Source organism: Tachyglossus aculeatus, chromosome 1 (genome assembly GCF_015852505.1).
Source record: "Tachyglossus aculeatus isolate mTacAcu1 chromosome 1, mTacAcu1.pri, whole genome shotgun sequence".
NCBI classification, from domain to species: Eukaryota; Metazoa; Chordata; class Mammalia; order Monotremata; family Tachyglossidae; genus Tachyglossus; species Tachyglossus aculeatus.
Genome location: NC_052066.1, coordinates 24,935,660 through 24,961,921, shown reverse-complemented (window position 1 = coordinate 24,961,921; position 26,262 = coordinate 24,935,660). Strand labels below are relative to the sequence as shown.

At 43.5% G+C, this 26,262-nt stretch overlaps 1 protein-coding gene across 1 annotated transcript in view; it reads right to left on the bottom strand.

The window, feature by feature from the left end:
- The window catches only part of STAG1 (stromal antigen 1), a 463,433-nt gene that overhangs the window by 64,071 nt on the left and 373,100 nt on the right, over positions 1–26,262 (bottom strand). The window contains exons 15-20 of the mRNA XM_038759978.1: positions 16,719–16,836; positions 7,875–7,978; positions 4,824–4,916; positions 4,621–4,710; positions 1,036–1,239; positions 156–226 (exon numbers count right to left, since the gene is read on the bottom strand). Coding sequence (XP_038615906.1) covers positions 156–226; positions 1,036–1,239; positions 4,621–4,710; positions 4,824–4,916; positions 7,875–7,978; positions 16,719–16,836 — 680 coding nt within the window. The remainder of the gene's footprint in view (positions 1–155; positions 227–1,035; positions 1,240–4,620; positions 4,711–4,823; positions 4,917–7,874; positions 7,979–16,718; positions 16,837–26,262) is intronic.

Sequence of the window (26,262 nt, the reverse complement as noted above, 5' to 3'; positions counted from 1 at the left end):
AAATAAATTCCGTTTATACAGGCTCTTCTGTAATTGCAATTTTTGAAATTTGTCTAGGTAAGATTCATCAACATCACCATTTCTAAATGAGAATCTCTATTCTTCGCTGTTACTACTATACACCACGTCCCCAGGTCCAAAATAAAATTACCTACTTGTGAAAAGAAGTCAATCTCTTTAATGTAGAAAGAACATTGTAAATGTCATCATCATCTGCTTCCTCTCCCTATAAACAAAAATAATAATCTTAATACTGAAGATAAAATTTATTCCTCGTTCTTTCACTCATTAAGTCCAAATGAAACCGGCGTTTATAACTGCACTTGGCTAGGGTCAGAATATCAGTGGAGGAGCTAACGATTTTAAATAAACTACTCAGACACTCAGGTGAACGGGCTTCACTGGTGGCTCCCGGGTTACGGCTTTCTTCCTAGGCAATGCTGCCAGTTTAAGCAGTTCAGCCAGTCCCCAGCGTGTCCGGTGGGAAGTTCTGTCCCTGGATCCTCTCCCATGTCTGGAAGTGCTTGAAGATGCTGAAGGCTTAAGCTCAGGTCGGAACAGGGCCTTCATCTTGTCTTGGTGGTTGCTGCTTGGGTAGCAGAATCACCCTAGAGCTATCCCACCCTCTGCCGCCACCAGCGGCATCTGGATAATTCTCTCATTTTGTGTGGGAAGGAGAATACCTCAGACTGAAAATATTTATTTCCATTGGATTAATCATTATTCCCGGAACAGGGCCTGCATCTTGTCTTGGCAGTTGCTGCTTGGGTAGCAGAATCGCCCTAGAGCTATCCCACCCTGTGCCGCCACCAGTGTCGTCTGGATAATTCTCTCATTTTGTGTGGGAAGGAGAATACCTCAGACTAAAGATACGTATTTCCATCGGATTAATCATTATTCCGATAATCTTGGCAGCCTTGGACAGGGCTGGCAAAATTTCAAGCTAGGAAAAGATTTTTTAACTCGCGTCGATATGACTAAGCCCAAGCCTTCAATCTGTACACTTGAAAAGAGTTTAATTGAAAAAGGACAAACCTCCTGCAAGAGATCTTCCACGGAGTGGTTGAATCTGTCTACGAATTCATCAATCAGCTGGCTACGAGCGATGTCGACTCTGTTCTGGATGGTGTACTCTTCACTGCACAAGATGCTGTAGGTTTTACTGCAGGCTTCTAGGACATCTGATTCTACGTGCTTCTCCACGACAAACTTAATCTGCTTTAACAAGGCATCCAGATGCTGCAAAACAAAGAGGACAGCAAGCTGGGATGTTACCATCCATCGCAGAGTACCTAAACGATACATTTAAAATGCAATTTGTTTCCACAGATAAAACCACCCACGGAACCAATGGCATTTATTGAGCGCTTTCTTTGTTCAGAACACTAGGCACTTGGAAGAGTATCATATCATACATTGCCTTGACTACGGTGTTAGCCTTTTTGCGGACCCCCCTTACTCCTATTTCTCCCCACCCTGATCAATACTTCACTCTTCTGCCCTAACTATTTTTCTAAAAAAACACAATTTTTATGCTGTCTGTTAAGCGCTTACTATGTTTTAAACGCTGTTCTAAGCACTAAGTTCTTAACAAATACCACAATTACTATCGTAGTATTGGTAGACATGTTCCCTGCGGGGCTAGTGGGTAGAGCCTGGGCTTGGGAGTCGGGAAGACCTGGGTTCTAATCCCAGTTCCTCCACTTGTCTGCTGTGCGACTTTGGGCAAGTCACTAAACTTCTCTGTGCCTTAGTTACCTCCTCTGTAAAATGGGGATTAAGACTGTGAGCTATATGTGGGACAGAGACTATGTTCAACCCTATTACTTTGTATCTGCTCCGGTCCTTAGTACAGTGCCTGGCACACAGTAAGTGCTTAAGAAATACCACAATTATTATTGTTATTATTATTATTAGAAGCAGCATGGCTCAGTGGAAAGAGCACGGGCTTTGGAGTCAGAGGTCAGGGGTTCGAATCCCGGCTCTGTCACATGTCTGCTGTGTGAACTTGGGCAAGTCACTTAACTTCTCGGAGCCTCAGTTCCTCATCTGTAAAATGGGGATGATAACTGTGAGCCCCACGCGGGACAGCCTGATCACCTTGTACCCCCCAGCGCTTAGAACAGTGCTTTGCACATAGTAAGCGCTTAACAAATGCCATTATTATTATTATTATTGCTATTATTACAGTCTAGAGATTAAAATGAATTACATATATGTACACAAATGCCGTGGCGGGGAGGTAGGGAGTGACTAGCCAATGTGTAAAGGATACAGATCCAGTTGCATATGTGATAGAGATGGGAGAAGGAGTAAGGAAAATAAGGGCTTATTAAGGGAAGTCCCCTTGCATGTGGTTTTCATGAGGTTTCCAGGTGGGGAGAGTGATGGTTGTTAGTGGGATATGAAGCGGGAGGGATTCCCAGGCCAGAGGGAGGATGCGGGCTGGGGATCAACGATGAGTAACCAAGCGCTTAGTACAGTGCTCAAGCGCTTAGTACAGTGCTCAAGCGCTTAGTACAGTGCTCTGCACACAGTAAGCGCTCAATAAATACGATTGATGATGATGAGATCAACAAGCTTGGAGATAGAGCGAGTAGGCTGGCGTTAGAGGAGCCAAGTGTGCAGAAATGAAAGCATCCAATTCAGGAAATCCAGAGAGATCCTGTAGCCCAGCACCTAGTTCGCTTCAGTCCACCCCAAGATGAATCTTGGAGCCCTAATAGCCTCGAGAAGCAGCATGGCTTAGTGGAAAGAGCCTGGGCTTGGGAGTCGGAGGTCGTGGGTTCTAATCCCAGCTCCACCACTTGTCAGCTGTGTGACTTTGGGCAAGTCACTTCACTTCTCTGTGCCTAAGTAACCTCATCTGTAAAATGGGGATTAAGACTGTGAGCCCCACGTGGGACAACCTGATTACCTTGTATCTATCTGAGCATTTAGAATAGTGCTTGGCACATAGTAAGCTCTTAGCAAATACCATAATTATTACTATTACTTGTCTGCTGTATGACCTTGGGCAAGTTGATTAACTTTTCTGTGCCTCAGTTACCTCATCTGTAAATGAGGATTAAAATTGTGGGCCCCCTGTGGGACATCCTGATTTCCTTGAATCTACCCCAGAGCTTACAACAGTGCTCTCGGCACACAGTAAGCACTTAAAAAGTACCATAATTATTATCATCATCAAGAATCTAGCGTCAACCAGCGAGGATTTTTTTCCATTCAGCTCAACACCCCCGAAGGGTAACCTTCACCCCTCCCTCAGTCCCACAGCATTTATGTCCATACCCATAATTTATTCATTTATATTAATGTCTGCCACCCCATCCCAGACTCTGAGCTGGTCGTGGGCAGGGAACTGACTTACCAACTCTGTTACACAGTACTCTCCCAAGCACTTAGTACAGTGCTTCGCACACAGTAAGTGCTCGATAAATACCCCTGACTGACTGATTCATTCATTCATTCAATTCATTCAATCGTATTTACTGAGCGCTTACTGTGTGCAGAGCACTGTACTAAGCACTTGGAAAGTACAAGTTGGCAACATTCATTCCTTCATTCAATCGCATTTATTGAGCGCATACTGTGTGCAGAGCACTGTACTAAGCGCTTGGGAAGTACAAGTTGGCAACATATAGAGACGGTCCCTACCCAACAGTGGGCTCACAGTCTAGAAGAGGAAGACAGAGAACAAAACAAAACATATTAACAAAATAAAATAAGTAGAATAAATATGTACAAGTAAAATAAATAGAGTAATAAATACATACAAACATATATACATATATACAGGTGCTGTGGGGAAGGGAAGGGGGTAAGGCAGGGAGGATGGGGGGGGAGGGGGAGAGGAAGGAGGGGGCTCAGTCTGGGAAGGCCTCCTGGAGGAGGTGAGCTCTCAGTAGGGCCTTGAAGGGAGGAAGAGAGCTAGCTTGGCGGATATGTGGAGGGAGGGCATTCCGGGCCAGGGAGATGACGTGGGCCGGGGGTCGATCGCGGGACAGGCGAGAACGAGGCACAGTGAGGAGATTAGCGGCAGAGGAGCGGAGGGTGCGGGCTGGGCTGGAGAAGGAGAGAAGGGAGGTGAGGTAGGAGGGGGCGAGGGGATGGACAGCCTGGAAGCCCAGGGTGAGGAGTTTCTGCCTGATGCGCAGATTGATTGGTAGCCACTGGAGATTTTTGAGGAGGGGAGTGATATGCCCAGAGCGTTTCTGGACAAAGACAATCCGGGCAGCGGCGTGAAGTATGGATTGAAGTGGGGAGAGACACGAGGATGGGAGATCAGAGAGAAGGCTGATGCAGTAGTCCAGACGGGATAGGATGAGAGCTTGAACGAGCAGGGTAGCGGTTTGATTGGAGAGGAAAGGGCGGATCTTGGCAATGTTATGGAGGTGAGACCGGCAGGCTTTGGTGACGGCTTGGATGTGAGGGGTGAACGAGAGAGCGGAGTCGAGGATGACACCAAGGTTGCGGGCTTGTGAGACGGGAAGGATGATAGTGCCGTCAACAGTGATGGGAAAGTCAGGGAGAGGGCAGGGTTTGGGAGGGAAGACAAGGAGTTCAGTCTTGGACATGTTGAGTTGTTGAGTTGGATTGATTGCAGGGCTCAACAGACCATACCTTTTCCATCCTGCCCGTGCTATAGATTTCCAGGTCAAAATACTGAGGGATTTGAAGCAAATTTGCTACCTTCTCTGCATCTGCTGAATACTAGAATGGAATGGAAACACCAAAATAGGGAGTTAATATATTAACACTGCTGGTTGAAAGTTTTACACATTAATCAATATATCCAATAAAGTGGATCTTGCAGGGCATTTTACCTTTGATAGTAACATAGGAAGTGCAATAATGAAGTGTTCAGTTAATTTGTTTCTATCATCTATCTGAGTTTTCCTCTCTTTGGCAGTTAGCACCTGAAAAAAAAAAAAGAAATATTGCTAAGAAGAAACAAAATTTCACCTATTACTCTAATAATACGAAATGTATAGGGCTATGATATCCAGTTTAGGCATTTTGCATATATATTGAAAAACTATTTTTAGCGGAAATGAATGAAAACGCTATAAATGTACTTTGGTATTTAGTCTACTAAACCAGTTGAAGAATCAACAAGTTTCAGGGTCATTTTACTTGCAGAATGGTGAAAACAAAGCAGAGCGGGAACTAAAAAAAAAAAAAAGATTTCCAAAGGTAAAAGAAAAGATCATAGGAAGAAACTTTCCTTCAGTTTGTGATGCAATCGCATGTTTTATAAATAGGAAATGATTCCTCAAACAAAACTCCCTGCCTCAACAACCTCCTCAAATATTCCTTTCTCGTTTTTATCAAAGGAATAACCATGAACTGCAATGTAGCTCGACAACTCGACAAGTAGCTCGACAAGTGCTTTACTGAGGAGAGCCAGCTGATTTTTTATTTCCGTTTTATGAAGTCGGTCACCAGAAAGATTTGCTTACTATCACAAAGAGAGGCCGTGGTACGAACTGGAAATCGAAATCCTAACCTGTAATTATTTAATCTAGATTCGGGAGACGTGACCAGTAACTGAAAGCAGCAGTTACCTGGCAACTTGTGGCCAAAAGGCTATGGCAGCCCTCCTACCTACACTCCTTTTTGAAAGACCATGATCCCGAGGGACTGAAGACAGTCGAGACTTACCGTGAAAAGGGAGAGTAAGGTTTACTGTTCTGTTTTCCCATGGGAAGCGGCACGGATTAGTGGAAAGAGTATGGGCCAAGGAGTTAGAGGCCCTGGGTTCTAATCCCGGCTCTGCCGATTTTCTGTGATATGACTTTGGGCAAGTCACTTAACCGCTCGGTGCCTCAGTTTCCTCATCTGTAAAATGGGGAATAAATGCTACTCTCTCCTACTTAGACTAGGAGCCCCATGTGGGGCATGGACTGTGTCCAACATGATTATTTATATCTATCTATTATTTATATCTATCTATCTATATCTATCTATCTATTATTTATATTTTATTTTACTTGTACATATCTATTCTATTTATTTTATTTTGTTAGTATGTTTGGTTTTGTTCTCTGTCTCCCCCTTTTAGACTGTGAGCCCACTGTTGGGTAGAGACTGTCTCTATATGTTGCCAAATTGTACTTCCCAAGCACTTAGTACAGTGCTCTGCACATAGTAAGTGCTCAATAAATACGATTGATGATGATCGCAGCGCTCAGGACAGTGCTTGGCACAGTATAAGCACTTAAGTGCCACAATTATTGCTACTGGAAAGCTGGATGGAAAGTTCCCCGAAACATGCCTATTCGCTCTCTCTTCACTGCTCATCACTCTTAAATTCTTTAGTCCCTCTGATTCTTCTTATTCAACCTGCCCTGAATTGGAAATTATATGTCTAAAATATACAAAAAGTTTTCCAGTTAAAAATGCATATTTCTCCACTGAGAAATGGTGGGGGGAGTCAAAGTATCAATAGATGCCATTTTAAAGAAAACGCTTTCCCTTGGAAGATACTGATAGAAACCTCTAAGTGGATTACTTAAATTCAGCACCCGATGAGTTCTGTTTTTTAAATGGTATTTGTAAAGTGCTTACTATAGGCCAGGCACTGTACTAAACCCTGGGGGTAGATCCAAGCTAACCACATTGGACACAGTCGATGTCCCACGAGGACTCCCAAGCGCTTAGTACAGTGCTCTGCACACAGTAAGTGCTCAGTAAATATGATTGAGTGAATGAATGAATGACTCACAGTCTTAATTCCCATTTTCCAGATGAGGGAACTGAGGCACAGAGCGGTTAAGTGACTTGCCCAAGGTAACACAGGAGACATGTAGCAGGGCTGGGATTAGAACCCTTGGCCTCTGACTCTCAGGCCTATTCTCTTAAATCTTTCCCTCCTCCATAGCTGTCCTTTGAAGAATAAGAGTATTTGGTTAATAATTAAGAAAACGTTGAATTTTTGGAACTCAAAGGAAAAGCAGCATGACCTAGTGGAGAGAGCAGCGGCCTGGGAGTCCTACGGACCTGGGTTCTAATTCATTCATTCATCCAATCGTATTTATTGAGCGCTTGCTGTGTACAGAGCACTGTACTAAGCGCTTGAAAAGTACAATACAGCAAATAAAGAGAGACAGTCTCTGCCCACAATGGGCTCACAGTCTAATGGGAGGGAACCTAGCTCCGCCACATATCTGCTGTATGACCCTGGACAAGTTATTTCACTTCTCTAATCCTGACTCCGCCACCTGTCTGCTGTGTGACCTTGGGCAAGTCCCTTTACTTCTCCGGGTCTCAGTTCCCTCATCTGGAAAATGGAGGTTCATTCATTCATTCATTCATTCGTATTTATTGAGCGCTTACTGTATGCAGAGCACTGTACTAAGCGCTTGGGAAGTACAAATTGGCAACATATAGAGATGGTCCCTACCCAACAGTGGGATCACAGTCTAGAAGAACTAGACACTGTGACACTGTGACCCCACGTGGGACAGGGACTGTATCCAACCCAACTTGTTTGTCCACCCCAGCGCTTAGTACAGTTCCTGGCACATAGTAAGCGCTTAACAAATACCACAATTATTATTATTCTCTGCACTTCAGTTCCCTAATCTGTCAAATGGGGATTTGTGAGCCTCATGAAGGACAGGGACTGTGTCCAACCGGATCAGCTTGCCTCTACCCAAGTGCTTAGTACAGTGTCTGGCACGAAGCAAGCGCTTGACAAATACCTAAAAAAACCCCCACAAAACCCACACCACCACCAAATAATTCAATTTGCTTGTATCCACCCCTGCGCCTAATACAGTGCCTGGCACAAAGAAAGCGCTTAACCAATACCGTCATTATTATTCTTATTACTCCACCAGGCCCCACTCCACAGATACTAGTTGGTGACTTACTCTCTTGCCAGTACCCCTTCCTACGGGAGGATGTGCTTCAGCAGCTTGACGAATTGTACAAACCATCAGCTCTATAAGAGCACTCTCTTGCCGATCGGACATGGCTGAGGTGGCGGGAAAAAAAAAACACACATGCACGTTAGTGAGATTAACTGGATTTTCCATAACCAAATTTGAAGCAAGATGATCGCGACCGAGTAAGTGCACTCATCACATCAACATCGCATACGCAACGATCAAAGGTTTATTTTCATTTGAGTTTCCTGCTCGATTTTGCTAAAAGGACCAAAGGGGAGAAGAAACGTGGCCTCGTGGGAAGAGCAAAGGGTGGGGAGACCTCGGTTCTAATGGCAGCTCTGCCACTTGTCTGCTGTATGGTATTGGGCAAGACACTTCACTTCTCTGTGCCTCAGTTTATTCATCTATAAATTGGAGATTAAGTACCTGTTCTCTTTCCCACCCTCTTCGACCGAGCTCCTTGTGGGTCCCATGGACTGTAACTGATCTGACTGGACTGGATCTACCTCAGTGCTTAGCATATAGTAAACACTTCATACCATGTTATTAAGACTAAGGAGAAGGAACTGGAAATTACCTAAGGCACCCTTCTGTGGTAGCTAGTTTTAAAAGCTTAAAATCCGCATAGCTTTTGGCACAAAATGGTTTTTAATGGGTAGAACTGGCCCTTTTATTGACACCCTATGCTTTTTAAGGATATGAAATCTATTTATCTTCCACTGCCTTCACAAACGCTTTATTCAGTTTAAAAATTAAACTTTGTTCAACTGCCACTACATTCTAGCTTCCTCTGAGATGATATCAGGAGACTAGGAGAGTCAAGAATTTCTGGCTCCAAAAAACCATAGCCATAACCATAACCATAACCATAAAAATTAAACTTTGTTAAACTGCCATTACATTCTAGCTTCCTCTGAGGTGATATCAGGAGACTATGAGAGTCAAGAATTTCTGGCTCCAAAAAACCATAGCCAACGAGAAGAAACCTGCCCATTTCTTTCACAGTAGGAAAATGCACTCAACCACTCTATCTAAGTCTTCCTACAGGGATGGGGGAGAGCTTGCAAGACCAAGCTTCTCCTGAATGGAAAAAATGAAGAAAAAACTGCCTTCAGTCAGTCAACTGTATTTATTGAGTGCTTACTGTGTGCAGAGCGCTGTACTAAGGGCTCGGGAGAGCACAATATAACAATATAACAGACACGTTCCCTGCCCACGTCAGATTTGAAGGCCAGCATGTGACCACTGAAACCAGAAGATTAAAAAAAAATCTCTCCCTCATTCCAAATCTAATCAATTAGAACCTGTTATAAAAGTAACTGAGAAAATGGAAACTATTCAACTTGCATTGCAATTTTTGCCTGCTACTTCCTTCCTTCCTGCTTATTAGAAAGAGCAGGGGGGTACAGCTCTTAGAATCAATCAATCAATTGTATTTATTGAGCGCTTACTGTGTGCAGAGCACTGTACTAAGCGCTTGGGAAGTACAAGTTGGCAACATATAAGCAACATCTTAGAAGCTGTCTCAGGGCCCAGCCACAGTTCTTCGCAGGGCCTGACGCTCTGTCCCAGTACTGGATAGCTCTATAGGCCCTGGTCCAGAATGGCAAATTTGGTGGAGGTGGTGGTGGGGAAGAGGTCAGGGTAGAACACTAATGATTTTTCATGATTAAATCTAAAAACTAAAGCATTTCCCCTAATATCCAGGATTCTAGTCGTACTTTTTCATTTGGGCCCTATATTATTTATGTGAGGAGCAGCGTGGCCTAGTGGAAAGAGTATGGGAGTCAGAGGACCTGGGTTCTAATCCCAGTTCCACTACTTGTCTGCTGGGTGATCTTGGGTGGGTCACTTAAATTCTCTGGCCTTTAGTTTCCTCATTTTTAAGACGGGGATTTGATTCCTGCTTTCCCTCCGACTTAGACTGTGAGCCCCATGTGGGACAGGGACTGTGTCTGACCTGATTCATTTGTATCTACCTCATCACTTAGATGGTGCTTGACACACAGTAAGTGCTTAACAAATGCCATTATTGCTATTACTATTAATAATTATTATGAGCACATTACAAGTAAACAATGTGCCACAGTCCATAGCCGGTCAAGGGGAGAACCAGGTATGGGCACCACAGACACAAGACAGAATATTTCTTTGGCTTTTATTGTCTTGATGATGAATGATGGAAATGAGTAGACCCTCAATGTTAAAAGAAGAGCCAAAGAAAAAGACTAATCACAATGGAATCATCGTCACTGACGAAGGTCGAGGTCCCGGGCTTCGTCAATTTCAGAGCTCAAAATAAAACAAACATGTTGGAAACACGATTACCTTTACAACCAATCACGATTTTCTTACTAAACATTATAGAATTAATAAGGTACAAGGCAGCAGTATGCTTAGTGCCAAATGAGCATATAAAGCTGGCTGAGACTGCTGCTCTGCTTCAGGTGGAGAGGGCACGGGGAAGTGGGAGGGAACACGGGATAGGAGGAAGGGAAAAGGAAAAGGGAGAAGATAAAAAATTCCCATCCAAACTGCTACCACGTTAATCCAAGTATTTATCTTACTCTGCCTTGATAATTGCATCTAACTCGTTGCTGACCTCCTTGCCTCCTGTCCCACCCCACTCCAGTCTACACTTTGCTCTGCTGCCTGGATCATTTTTGTATAAAACCGTTCAGTCCATGTACCTCACTCCTCAAGAACTCCCAGTGGCTGCCCATCCACCTCTACATCAAACAGAAACTCCTTACCCTTGGCTTTAAAGCGCTCAGTCAGGTCACCCCTTCCCACCTCACCTCGCTGATCTCCAACTACAGCCCCACTCACACACTTTTCTCTTCTAGTGACAGCTTACTCACCGTGTCTATCTTACTGCCACCCCCTTTCCCACATCCTCCCCCTAGCCTGGAACTCCCCCCCTCCGCCCCAAATATGCCACACTACCACCCTCCCCACCTTCAAGGCATCACGTCTCCTCCAAGAAGCCTTCCCCAGTTAAGCCCTCTTTTCCCCAGCTCCCTCTTCCTTCTGCCACGTCGGTGAACTTGCATCAGTGACCTTTGGGTCTTCCCGCTATCAACCACCCCAGCAACTTATGTACATATCTTTTAATTATACATGATATATACTCTTTATGTATATTGTCTGTCTCTCCTCCTAGACTGTAAGCTCACTGTAGGCAGGGAACATGTCTACCAACTTTGTGGTGTTGTGTTCTCCCAAGCGCTTATTACGGAGCTCTGCACATAGGAAGTGCTCAATAAATACTACTGATAATGATTATGGGAAGTGGTGGAAGCAATGATGTGAGAGAAGCATTACAGCCTAGTGGCAGTCAGAAAGACCCGAGTTCTAATCTTTGGCTCTGCCACTTGTCTGCTTTTAGACTGTGAGCCCACTGTTGGGTAGGGACTGTCTCTATATGTTGCCAACTTGTACTTCCCAAGCGCTTAGTACAGTGCTCTTCACACAGTAAGCGCTCAATAAATACGATTGATGATGATGATGACCCTGGGTGTGTCACTTCACTTCTCTGGGCCTCAATTCCCTCATCTGGAAAATGGGGGTTAAGACTGTGACCCCCAAGTGGGACATGGACCGGGTCCAACCCAATTATCCTGTATCTACCCCTGCACTTAGCACTGTGCCTGGCAGATAGTAAGTGCTTTACAAATACTATTATTATTATCATTGTTATTATTATCCAGATTCTTGGGGGCTGCTTCCCAATGCACATGCTCTAAGCCCCGTGGGAGCTCTGGATCTACTGAACTGGTTTTATTACTTGCTCACCTCCTGGAGAGAGAGGTGTGATGGTCAGAAAAAATGAACTGTATTTTTCAGACTGGCTTAGGGTGAGTAAGAATGGTAGCCAAGTTGGTGGGCCTCACGCGCTTTAAAGAGTGGACTAGTGGAAGAGAACGATCTTCCTGGGGACCAGTTTTTCCCAGAGTTTTTTCCCTGCAGCTTGACACCAGGTGCTCTTCTTTATACACTACCATTCATTCACAGATGCCATCTTGCCGCATATCTCAGGCCTTATATAGTGGTGATTTCCCGACTGCCCCAGTTGAATCTTTTGAGGTTCAGCTGAAACAACTTTATCCTACCTAGCCTGATTGGGTGCTAGGGCAAAAACAGAAGCCTTCTGGGCAGTGGTTAGAATTATAATATGACAGGGAGACGGAGGGAATTTTCTTCAGAGAAAATTCAGACGGTGCACACATCATCGCTACACTTATCATCGCTACCTTGATAACTGTGGTACTTGTTGAGCACTTACTTTGTGCCAGGTACTGTACTAAACTCGGGTGGATATCAGCAAATCGGGTTGGACACAGATGGGGCTCACAGTCTCAAACCCCCATTTTATAGATGAGGTAACTGACGCACAGAAAAGTAAAGTGATTTGCCCAAGGTCACACAGCTGACTCAAGGTGGAGCTGGGGTTAGAACTCAGATCCTTCTGACTCCCAAGCCTGTGATCGATCTACTAGACCACGCTGCTTCCCTAAGAAGTTACCTTAGCTACCTTAAGTAACTAGGATTTTTTTTAATGAAGTTTGACCACATGTAAGCAATACCCATGACTTACAGATTTAATAATAATAATGATGATGACATTTATTAAGCGCTTACTATTAAGCGCTCCCCCGCCTTGCCTCCTTCCCCTCCCCACAGCACCTGTATATATGTATATATGTTTGTACGTATTTATTACTCTATTTATTTATTTTATTTGTACATATTTATTCTATTTATTTTATTTTGTTATTATGTTTTGTTTTGTTCTCTGTCTCCCCCTTCTAGACTGTGAGCCCACTGTTGGGTAGGGACCGTCTCTATATGTTGCCAACTTGGACTTCCCAAGCGCTTAGTACAGTGCTCTGCACACAGTAAGTGCTCAATAAATACGATTGAATGAATGAACAAAGTGATCAGGTTGTCCCATGGGGGGCTCACAGTCTTCATCCCCATTTTCCAGATGAGGTCACTGAGGCCCAGAGAAGTTAAGTGACTTGCCCAAAGTCACCCAGCTGACAACTGGCAGAGCCAGGATTTGAAACCATGACCTCTGACTCCAAAGCCCGGGCTCTTTCCACTGAGCCACACTGCTTCTCTGAAGCACTTACTATAAGCCAGGCATTGTACTAAGCGCTAGGGTGGATACAAGCAAATCTGGTTGGAAACGGTCCCTGTCCCAAGCGCTTAGTACAGTGCTCTGCAGTAAACGCTCGATAAATACAACTGAATGAATGAACATGGGGCTCACAGTCTCAGTCCTCATTTACAGATAACTGAGGCACAGAGAAGTGACTTGCTGAAGTTCACCAAGCAGACAAGTGGCAAAATTGGGATTAGAACCCATGACCCCCAGGCTCATGTTCTATCCACTACACCGTGCTTTTACAAAGGTTTCAAGCGTGCAAAATTAAGCAATTTAGCAAGTTCACATCACCTTTTGGGCAACCCAGAAAACTGTTCTGGAGACCACCCTTGCAAGAAGGGAGGGAGGGTACTGTTTGGGTGCCCGAATGCGTATATGTGCACACAAAGGTGACTTATAATAATAATAATAATAATGATGGTATTTGTTAAGCGCTTACTATGTGCAAAGCACTGTTCTAAGAGCTGGGGGGATACAAGGTGATCAGGTTGTCCCACGTGGGGCTCACAGTCTTAATCCCCATTTTACAGATGAGGGAACTGAGGCCCAGAGAAGTTGAGTGACTTGCCCAAAGTCACACAGCTGACAATTGGCCGAGCCGGGATTTGAACCCATGACCTCTGACTCCAAAGCCCGGGCTCTTCCCACTGAGCCACGCTGCTTCTCAACTTATGGGTACATAGTTACATGCAGAGTTCTGTCTTGGAGAAAACTTTGCTTTTAGTTAAAAAATTTACAGTAACTGCCTCTCGATTATCTGTGTTTGTCCCCATTGACCCCTAAATTAACTATCTAGCCACATAATCTAGCTGTCCCTAAGCTCTCTCATTGCCAACTCACACATTTCCTCTTGCCCAGGACTCTTTACTGCTTCAAAGTCACCAGTCCACATCTCTCTCTCTGCATTTTATAGTCCTCCTAAAAAGTCATCTCTTCCAAGACAAGTCATCTTACTAGTCACCTTCAGGGTCATTTATTTTATATTATATTATTAGGCAAAGTAGGTAAATCATATATATATATATACTATAATATTAGTTTTTCTTTTTCATTTGCCTTTTACCTTATGTATTTAAACAGTGCATGTTTGACCATTTATGTCAATAAAAAAAAATAAAATTTATGTCAACAAAAAAGAGAAGCAGTGTGGCTCAGTGGAAAGAGCGCAGGCTTGGGAGTCAGAGGTCATGGGTTCTAATCCCGGCTCCGCCACTTAGCCGCTGTGTGACTTCAGGCAAGTCATTTAACTTCTCTGTGCCTCAGCTACCTCATCTGGAAAATGTGGGACAACCTGATTACCTTGTCGCCCCCAGCACTTAGAACAGTGCTTGGCACATAGTAAGTGCTTAACAAATACCAAAATTATTATTATTATTATTATTATTATTATTATTATTATTATTATTATTATTATATCTGGTCATGCCTCTCCCTCCCCATCCCTCCAATTAAATTGTAACCTCCTAGAAGGCAAGCACTGAATTTTCACTATACCTGTATGCTCCCAAGGGACTAGTACAGTTTCCTACAGAAAACACTAATACACCAATCCTGAGGAAAAAAAAAGTGTCCCTACTCAACTGAAACATCAGACCAGCCCACCACCTTCACCAACTTCTCTCCTTTATCCTTGTCAAATGCATAAAACTTAAAATGGTAGCTCTCTCACTACCTGATTCCCCAGCTGCTTTTGGTTTGAACTGGAACAGAACCAACCAACTCAAACCAATGACTTTCCTCTCCCTCCAAACTGCTACCACATTAATCCAATCACTTATACTAACCCGCCTTGATTGCTGTATCAGTCTCCTTGCTGACCTAAACGTTCAGGCCATGTTTTCCTACATTAATCCAATTACTTATACTAACCCGCCTTGATTGCTGTATCAGTCTCCTTGCTGACCTAAACGTTCAGGCCATGTTTTCCCACCACATTAAGCCAATCACTTATACTAACTCGCCTTGACTGCTGTATCAGTCTCCTTGCTGACCTAAACGTTCAGGCCATGTTTCCCCCACATTAATCCAATCACTTATACTAACCCGCCTTGATTGCTGTATCAGTCTCCTTGCTGACCTAAACGTTCAGGCCATGTTTTCCCACATTAATCCAATCACTTATACTAACTCGCCTTGATTGCTGTATCAGTCTCCTTGCTGACCTAAATGTTCAGGCCATGTTTTCCCACATTAATCCAATCACTTATACTAACCCGCCTTGATTGCTGTATCAGTCTCCTTGCTGACCTAAACGTTCAGGCCATGTTTCCCCACATTAATCCAATCACTTATACTAACCCGCCTTGATTGCTGTATCAGTCTCCTTGCTGACCTAAACGTTCAGGCCACGTTTTCCCACTCCTCAAGAACCTCCAGGGGTTGCCCCTTCACCTCCGCATTAAGCAGAAACTCCTCACCAATGCTTTGAAAGCACTCAGTCACCTCACTACTCGCCTCCACTTTGCTCCGCTAATGATAGTAGTAATAGTGATTTCATTCAATTGTATTTATTGAGCACTTACTGTGTGCAGAGCACTGTACTAAGCGCTTGGGAAGTACAAGTTGGCAACATAATGCCAAGCGATGGCATTTCTGCGTCGCCCTGACTTTCTCCCTCTAATCATCCCCCTCCCAGCCCCACAGCACTTACGTATATTGAAAGGAAGACTTGCTGAAATTTTATTCTAGGCCAGACTTCTTAGTATATGAGTAATATTTTTGTGATCTCTGCATGGCGTAGTGGATACAGCCTGGGCCTGAGAGTTAGAAGGTCATGGGTTTTAATCCCGGCTCTGCTGCTTGCCTGCTGTGTGACCTTGGGCAAGTCGCTTCCCTTCTCTGTGCCTCAGTGACCTCCTCTGTAAAATGGGGACTGAGACTGTGAACTCCAGGAGTGGCTCAGTGGCAAGAGCACGGGCTTGGGAGTCGGAGGACGTGGGTTCTAATCCCACCTCCGCCACTTGTCTGCTGTGTGACCTTGGGCAAGCCACTTAACTTCTCTGTGCCTCAGTTACCTCATTTGTAAAATGGGGATTAAATGTGTGAGCCCCACATGGGACAACCTAATTACCTTGTATCTACCACAGCGATTAGAACAGTGCTTAGCACATAGTAAGCACTTAACAAATACCGTAATTATTATTATGTGAACTGTGTCCGACCCAATTTGCTTGTACCCACCTCAGCGCTTAGTATTCAGTCATTCATTAATCATATTTATTGAGCGCTTACTGTGTGCAGAGCACTGTACTAAGCACTTGGGAAGTACAAGTTGGCAATGTATAGAGACGGTCCCTACCCAACAACGGGCTCACAGTCTACAGCCCGTTAGTACATTGCCTGGCACATAATAAGCGCTTATCGAACACCACAATTATTATTATTACTATCATCTTGATTTGGTACTCTGGATCTTAAATCATAACAAAATTCATTTCATTTCTCTCAGATTTGGAGGGAAAGGGATGCTTTCTGTAAATGATTATATAAAATTTATTTTAGACAATTGATCCTAGGCTTTATCAAGGGAGCCCCTACTTAAATGGGCAACAAAAACATAAAATTTTCAAGTTAAAATAACCATTGTCAGAGAAAATTAAAAAAAAAAAAACTTTAGAAAGTTTGAAATAGTCATTTAACTCGTTGCAGTTTCATACCTTCTTCTCCTTGGACTGGTTCTTCCAGTAACAATTCTGTCATACACTCCCAATCTTTCAAAAGTTCTTGAGAGCTTTCCCACAAACTGTCCACCAAGTAAGCTGCATGTTCATGCAACTAGAAAATACAAGTCAACAGTCAACGGAAGTACATTGAATGGATGAATTTTGAGCAACTTCAGGACTCTCTTCATCACTAGAATGGCTTGGATTCAAAGCTCCTTAGAGAAAACATAAAAGCCCAAGGCACGCCTATCTGTGGTATGGATGCAGTATGGGTTAACCTTTGGTTAGTAAAATCGAATTGTTTTGTCTACTTATCAATCATTAAGGAAAATGTTTAAAAGATAGGCTTGAGAAGCAAGAGAATGTTTGGGGTACACATCTAAAACAACTCCCTATTTCTGCAAAACGATAAAACTGCTTTATGGTCATTTAAGTTATTTCTTAAAAGTTGACTGCTACAGTCTTTCTATTTAAAAGGTGGTAATGAGAGACACACACATTAAGTGACCTTCCTAATGTTCGTTATTTGCCGACAATCGTTGATCAGAAAAGCGCAAAATGAGCTTCAGGGAGGAGAAGTGCACAGTGATGCAGGCAGGTTAAAGAAAATACAAATTGCAGCAACTTAAAGATGATCTCAAATAATTTTTCCTACAGATAATCAGCTCAATGTTGTGTTAAGAGTCAAAAAGACCACAGAATGTTGAGTCTTAGGAAGAATATAGAAAAGAAAACAAACAGCACGGTTTCGACACTGTATAAAACCATAATGAGTGTGGTTCTGGTAATCTAAATGTAAATGGTTGAGGCAGCTTAAGTTAAACTAATAAGCAGACCTTGCTATTAAGGTCTTGCTAATAAGTAGACCTAATAAGCTCACTGTCCTGAAACCCTTTGGAAACACCCATGCCTCTACTTGGAATTCCCTCCTAAAAAAACCACGCATTCTCCTGATCAGATCATCCCATTGGCCATCTTCAAGCGCTTAGTACAGTGCTCTGCCCATGGTATGCACTCAATAAATACCACTGATTGATCTTTAGCGCTTCAAACACGTACTGATTCTTTTTCGTATACTTTTGTGACTGGCTGCCTTTAGGCTTTCCCTTGTTGTTCATGTTGAAGATGTACTTTTTGGGTCTGACCCTCGCATTGAACGAAAGCTCTGGGGATAAAGACTACGTCTTCTACTTTGACTGTATGTGCCCAAGTCTCCACAGCCACTAGGCCCTCAATAAATACCGACGATGATGATGTAACAAGAAAGGGAATGCAGCAGTGCCCAGGGGAGGGCTAACATGATCTCACTGTGAGCAGGGAATATGTCTACCAACTCATTTATACTGTAATAATAATAATGGCATTTGTTAAGTGCTTACTCTGTGCCAAGCACTGTTCTAAGCGCTGGGATAGATACAAGGCAATCAGGTTGTCCCACATGGGGCTCACAGTCTTAATCCCCATTTTACAGATGAAGTAACTGAGGCACAAAGAAGTTAAGTGACATGTCCAAAGTCACACAGCTGACAAGTGGTGGAGCCGGGATTAGAACCCACGACCTCTGGCTCCCAAACCCGTGCTCTTTCCACTAAGTCACACTGCTTCTCACAGCGGTACCCTCCCAACCGCTTAGTACACTGCTCCGCACACAGTAAGTGATCAATCAATCAATCAATCAATCAATCATATTTATTGAGCGCTTACTGTGTGCAGAGCACTGTACTAAGCGCTTGGGAAGTACAAGCTGGCAACATATAGAGACGGTCCCTACCCAACAGTGGGCTCACAGTCTAGAAGGGGGAGACAGAGAACAAAACCAAACATATTAACAAAATAATATAAATAGAATAGATATGTACAAGGAAAATAAATAAATAGAGCAATAAATATGTACAAACATATATACATATATACCGGTGCTATGGGGAAGGGAAGGAGGTAAGGCGGGGGCGATGGAGGGGGGAGGAGGGGGAGTGCTCAATAAAAACCATTGAGTGACTGAGTGATTAGGTCTTTCCAGTTTGGAAAGACGAGAGCTGAGAGGAGGATACGATGGAATCATTGCAGATATACTGGATGGACACAGGATTCCTATTCACTACATCCCACACACCAGAAATGACAGGTCCCCATTAAAACTTGATAATAATGATGATGACAATGACAACTGTGGTATTTGTTAAGCACTTATTATGTGCCACACACTGTACTAAGTGCTGGGGTACATTCAAGATAATCAGACCCTTGGTCTCACTCTAAGAGGGAGAAAAGGCACTGGATCTCCAATCTGCAGATGAGGGAACTGAGGCCCAGAGAAGTTAAGTGACTTGCCCGAGGTCACGGAGCAGACAAGTGGCGGAGATGGGATTAGAACCCAGGTCCTCTGACTCACATTCATTCACTTATTCATTCAGTCACATTTACTGAGTGCTTACTGTGTGGCAAGCACTGTTCTAAGCGGTTGGGAAAGTACAACACAACAATTGACAGACATACTCCCTGCCCACAGTGAGTTTACAGTATAGAGGGGGAGGCAGACATTAATATAAATAAATGACAGATATGTACATAAGTGCTGAGGGACTGGGAAGCAGGGATGAATGAAGGGAGCAAGACAGGGAGATGCAGAAGGGAGAGGGAACAGAGGAAAGGAGGGCTTAGTCAGGGAAGGCTTCTTGGAAGAAATGTGCCTGCAATAAAGCTTTGAAGGGGGACAGAGTGATTGTCCCTTTTCACTAGGCCACATTGCTTCCTGTAGAAACTTGAAGGTGAAGGTTCAAATCAAAGAGAAGGAAAACTGTGTTGAAATAATGGGTTTCTGGAGCCCGGAATTGGCTACCACTGGAAAAGGAAATGGGAGCTGCAAGAAGGGTTTGGTATAGAGTTTCCATAGTGTAGTGGTTGTCACATTGGCCTCACATACAAAAGGTCCCTGGTTCGAAACCGCGTGGAAACATTTTTCTTTAGAGAACCAGCGTGATTTAGTGAATACAGCACAGGCCTGGGAGACAGAAGGTCCTGGCTTCTAATCCTGGCTCCGCCATTTGTCTGCTGGGTGACCTTGGACAAGTCACTTCACTTCTCCGTGCCTCAGTTTCCTCATCTGTCAAATGGGGATTGAGACTGTGAGCCCCATGTGGGACAGGGACTGGGTCTAACCTGATTCATTCATTCAACTGTATTTATTGAGCGCTTACTGTGTGCAGAGCACTGCACTAAGCGCTTGGAAAGTCCAATTCGGCAACAGATAGAGACAATCCCTACCCAACAATGGGCTCACCGTCTAGAGGGGGGGAACTTCTATCTATCCAAGTCAGTGCTTGGCATATAGTAAGCGCTTAACAAGTACTGTAACATAACAGTAATAATGTTAGCTTCATGGATGACGGATATGTAATCGGTTAGAGAACAGTTATCGTTTACAGGTGATATGCATCAAAGAATGTAAATATCATACCATCCTTTCACGTGTATTTAGTTGTTACTGTTAAAGCTAGAATACCAAGATATGTGGACCACTAGTCTTACTCAGGGGGTTACTGTTATTGCTCCAGTGCAGATCACAGAAAATTACTCACGGGCCAAGAATTTGGGCACAGCTACCCCTGAGGGGGCAACAGACCTCAGGCCATATTCCAGGTTCACTGAGCAGAGGAGAAGCTTGCCTAGGGCCAAATTCTGGTGTCAAAAGATGCAACTATCACATCACCTCCTCTCTTACTCTGTCATAGATAATCTTTAGTCCTGTTGTTGGCCCAGAGGAGTCACTCTGGGATCAAAAAAAGGGGTCAAGTCCTGATTCTGTAAGTGGGGCACGAGACTGTATGCTCACTAATAATAAGAATTATGGGATTCGTAAAGCGCTTACTATGTGCCAGGCACCGTACTAAGTGCTGGGACGGATACAAGCAAACTGGGATGGACACAGTCCCTTGTCCCACACGGAGCTCACAATCTCAATCCCCATTTAACAGATGAGGTAACTGAGGCCCAGAGAAGTGAAGTGACTTGCCCAAGGTCACCCAGCAGACAAGTGGCGGAGCTGGAATTAGAACCCATGACACTCTGATTCCCAGGCCTGTGCTCTATCCGCTGCTTCTCTGATTCTCACTACATTATAAACTGCTTGAGGGCATGGATTGTGATTCCTGACTCTGTTGTATTGTACTTCGCCAGGCGCTTAGTGCACTGCTCAATAAATTCCGCTGATTGACTGAGCTGGGGAAAGTCTGCTGGAGTTGTGCCGCCGGTGGGGAAAGTTTCTGACTGAAGAACTAACTTCTGAGGAGGACATTCCACAAGGTGGAGAGGGCCGGGGCTGGCCTGAAAATTAACACGAGTGGTAAAGAACATAGCTTCTCCCAAGGCAATCTCTTCCTGGAAGCTCAGTAAATAACCCTGATTGACTGATCAGGGCACAATAATAATAATACTATTAGTAATAATAATAATAATAGTAATAATACTATTCTATTTATTTTGTTAATGATGTGCATATAGCTTTAATTCTATTTGTTCTGACGACTTTGACATCTGTATACTTTTTGTTTTTTTGTCTGTCTCCCCCTTCTAGACTGTGAGCCTGTTGTTGGGTAGGAACTGTCTCTACATGTTCACAACTTGAACTTCCCAAGTGCTTAGTACAGTGCTCTGCACATAGTAAGCGCTCAATAAATACGATTGAATGAATGAATAATAATGATAATTGTGGTGGATGTTAAGCACTTTGCACCAGGCACTGTACTAAGCACTGGGGTGAATACAAGCAAAGTGGGTTGGACACAGTCCCTGTCCCACATGGGGCTCACAGTCTCAACCCCCATTTTACATGAGGGAACTGAGGCCCAGAGATGTGAAGTGAGGTGCCCAAGGTCGGAGAAGCAGCGTGGCTCAGTGGAATGAGCCCGGGTTTTGGAGTCAGACATTATGGGTTCAAATCCCGGCTCCACCACTTGTCAGCTGTGTGACTTTGGGCAAGTCACTTCACTTCTCTGGGCCTCAGTTCCCTCACCTGGAAAATGGGGATGAAGACTGTGAACCCCCTGTGGGACAACTTGATCACCTTGTAACCTCCCCAGTGCTTAGAACACTGCTTTGCATATAGTAAGCGCTTAATAAATGTCATCATTATTATTATTAAGCAACAGAGCCAGGATCAGAACCCATGACCTTCTGATTCCCAGGCCCCAGGCTCTATCCACTACACCATGCTGCTTTGCCATGCACTACGCTACAATCGTGCAGCAGCAGCGGCAGATGGGTCTGACATGGAAAGAACTTCCAAGTGCACATAATAATAATAATGATGGCATTAATTAAGCGCTTACTATGTACCAAGCACTGTTCTAAGTGCTGGGGAGGTTACAAGGTGATCAGGTTGTCCCATGGGGGGCTCACAGTCTTCATCCCCATTTTACAGATGAGGTCACTGAGGCACAGAGAAGTGAAGTGACTTGCCCAAAGTCACATAGCTGACAATTGGCGGAGCCAGGATTTGAACCCATGACCTCTGACTCCAAAGCCCGGGCTCTTTCCACTGAGCCACGCTGCTTCTCAGCACATGGTGGTGTACTGCATCCCTGTCCTCCTTCTAGATCAGTACACTCTGAGTACCAGCAGGAAAACGACCGGGAGGGATCCAAGAGTGGGACAGGTGCCCTCTGATCTATTTTTTTGCTTTTAAATGGCATTTATTAAGTGCTACCTATGGGCCAGGCACCGTATTTAGCGCTGGGGTAGACACAAGGTAATCAGGTTGGTCACAGTCCATATCCCACATGGGGCTCACAGTCTTCATCCCCATTTCTACAGCCGAAGTAACTGAGCCCCCGAGCAGTGAAGTGACTTGCCCAAGGTCACACACAGAGCAGACAAGTGGCAGAGCTGGGATTAGAAACCGGGTCCTCTGATTCCCAAGCCCGTGCTTTTCCCATTAGGCCACGCTGAATTAATTCCTTTAGGCAGGTTTTCATTCTCTGGGTCTCGGGATCGAAAGTCATCTTGCATTCCTGACAGGACACTCCACTGCTAGAAAGTCTCCAATTTATCCAGCTATTATCAAACATGGCATTTACTGATTGCTTACTGTGTGCAGAGCACTACACTAAGCCCTTGGGACAGTACAACATATTTATTTATATTATACTTTACAAATTGTTTATAAACAACAAATCTGTTAATCTATTTATTTACATTAATGTTTGTCCCCCCACCCCACCCCAGACTATGAGCTCGTTGTGGGCAGGAAAAGTGTTTGATGTTATACTGTACTCTCCCAAGCGCTTAATTCAGTGCTTTGCCCACAGTAAGCACTCAATAAATACGATTTTAAAAAAAAAGGTAGACCTAGATGATCCTTACCCAAAAGGAGTTTACGGACTAGATGGGGAGATAGGCATTAAGATCAATTAAGATCAATCAATGCATATATGTTTGTACATATTTATTACTCTATTTATTTATTTATTTATTTATTTATTTATTTATTTTACCTGTACATATCTATTCTATTTATTTTATTTTGTTAGCATGTTTGGTTTTGTTCTCTGTCTCCCCCTTTTAGACTGTGAGCCCACTCTTGGGTAGGGACTGTCTCTATATGTTGCCAATTTGTACTTCCCAAGCACTTAGTACAGTGCTCTGCACATAGTAAGTGCTCAATAAATGCGATTGATGATGATGATGATGTTGGGTAGGAACTGTCTCTATATGTTGCCAACTTGTACTTCCCAAGCGCTTAGTACAGTGCTCTGCACACAGTAAGCACTCAATAAATACGATTGATTGATTGATTGATCAATTCCAGATGGATACATGCATACAGTGCTCTGGGACTGGGGGGAGGCAAGAATATCAAAGTGCTTGAAGGGAATGGATCCAAGTGTAGAGTTGACACAGAACGGAGGAGTAAGACAGAAAAGGGAGGGGTTAGCTGGGAAAGCCTCCGGGCAGAGATGTGACTTAAATGGGGCTTTGAAGATGTGGAGAGAGGTGGTGGGTCCGATATGAAGTCGGGTAATTCCAAACCAGAGGGATGATGAGGGCAAGGGGTTGGCAGTGACAAAGACGAAACAGAAGCACAGTGAGTAGGCTGGCATCAGAGAAGCGAACCGTGGTAGATCAGCAAGATAAGGTGGGAGTGGAGAGCCAATTGAGTGCTTTAAAATAATAATAATAATGATAATTGTGGTATTTGTTAAGTGCTTACTATGTACCGGGCACTGTACTAAGCACTAGAGGAGATAGGAGTTAATTGCGTTGGACACTGTCTTAATCCCCATTTTCCAGATAAGGGAACTGAGAGAGAAAGAAGTTAAGTGACCTGCCCAAGGTCACAAAGCAGTCGAGTGGTAGAGCCAGGATTAGAACCCAGGACCTTCTGACTGGCAATCGCAACGATAAGGGCTTTCTATTTGATACGGAGATGGACGGGTAACCATCGGTGGTTTTGATGAGAGGAGAAATGTGAACTGAGCCTCTGGAACTGCAGAGTCAGGAGATTTTTGTTGTTTGGACATGGAAGAGTAATGTTGGAAATGGGAGTCACTTCCTACTCAGGTTGGAATATCAAGTTTAAAGGATGATTATTTTTGGCTCTAGAGACTTCTGAAACATGACAAAGTATCAATACATTCAGAAGGTGGGAGCCGAGATATCTTGGCCTCTTCCTATATGTGGCTGATTAGAAGAACCAGAGTTCTTAGAATTATCGATTACATCACGGCCACTGTACTACAGTTCTTAAACATTAAGGATGGTTGCTGAGAAGCATTAAACAGTCGATCTTACATGGTCTACCAATGACAGACCACACATTCCCTATTCAGTAGGCTGTTCTATTAAAGTGAAAATCTGAAAGCTATAAATTCAGAGAATTACCACACTTGAAAAACCAAACCAGATCACGATATATAGGTCTAGAAAGCAGCAGAAACTGTCCGGTAGTCCAAAATCTAATTGTTGAGCAGAACTACCACTGAATTCTCCTGGCCAATGGGAAGCTGCACTCATTTTGGAAAAAAGAAATCAATTACATAATTTTCATTAGTTACGCATTCAACATGCGCTTAGAACAGTGCTTTGCACACAGTAAGCGCTTAATAAATGCGCTTAATGCCATTAAAAAAATGTTCAAATAGTAAATGGAGGGTTTTGGGGGGGCAGTGGTTTATTCCTCATAACAAAACTAAATCCTTCAGGCTCTTTTAAAAAAACAAATTCCTTTTGGTTTATTTGTAGTAGAAACGATGAACACACACAGCCACACATTTTTAAAAGCGTGTAATGAAATGAAATACAGCGCTTACATATTTATGTATATGTGTACAATTCTATTTATTTATATTGATACCTGTATACTTGTTTTAATGTGTACGTAGCTATAAATTTATTTATTTATACTGATGCCTGTTTACTTGTTTTGATGTCTGACTTCCCCCTTCTAGACTGTAAGCCCTTTGTGGCAGGGATTGTCTCTCTTTATTGCTGAATTGTATTTTCCATGCACTTAGTACAGTGCTCTGCACGCAGTAAGTGCTCAATAAATAAGACAATGAATGAATGGAGAGAGGGCCCAGAGAAGAGCAACAAAAGTAAACTGAAGAAGGTAAAATAGGTCCAAGGAAAGATTGTTTTGCCTGGAGCAGAGACTTTGGGGTGACTTAATACCAAAGGACTTTGGAAGAGCGTACTCCAGTTATTTTTTTGTGTGCACAGAGAACTGGAAGAGAAGGAATGGATTTAAGTTGCAGGAAGAAAAACCAGATGGCCGTAAGAATGGATTCTAAACCAGACACATGATCCTAAATTGGATGATTGGGTGATTTTGCGAAAGGTGATCTGATAAGCGTTTGTGCCGGACGGCTTAGTCGTTCACCTATAAAGACACATGACTTCTTAAGGTGCTTTGCAAATCTAATTCTAACCCCTGGTCCCCATAAAGCTGAAACCCACCGAGCACTCTCTTCTTGAGAAGAAATAACTCCTGTTTTTTCAGTGATTCCTCACCTTGTAATTGCCTAACGTGCACTTCTCTGACCTCTCAAATTCTCTCTAAATCTCAGAGCCCAGAGAAGGAAATCATTCTCAAAAATTGAACCAAAGCTGAGTGCAAGGAGATTATCTCACAAGTCATAGAAAGTGCACCATTTTTTGTAACTTCAAGACATGACTGCCTTATTAGACAGCCTCTAGACTGTAAACTTCTGGTGGGCAGGAAATGTGTCTACCAACTCTGTTGTAGTGTACTCTCCAAAGTGCTCAGTATAGTGCTCTGCACACAATATAAGTGCTCAAAAAGTATCACTGATTGAATGATTAGCAGCAACAGTCCTACAATGCTAGCTCTTGTGCAGTTTATAATCCACTACAACCCTTGTATTATTGACTTGCCATCTGTGCTATACTTGTATGTAGTTTGCTTTCTCTTGCTAAGGGAAACTGAATTGATTTGTTTCTGGAGGTGAAAGTTCCGCTACGGAAACACTAAATAACCTGAAACTAAGGGGTTCGAAATTACAATTGCCACAAACAACTTTAT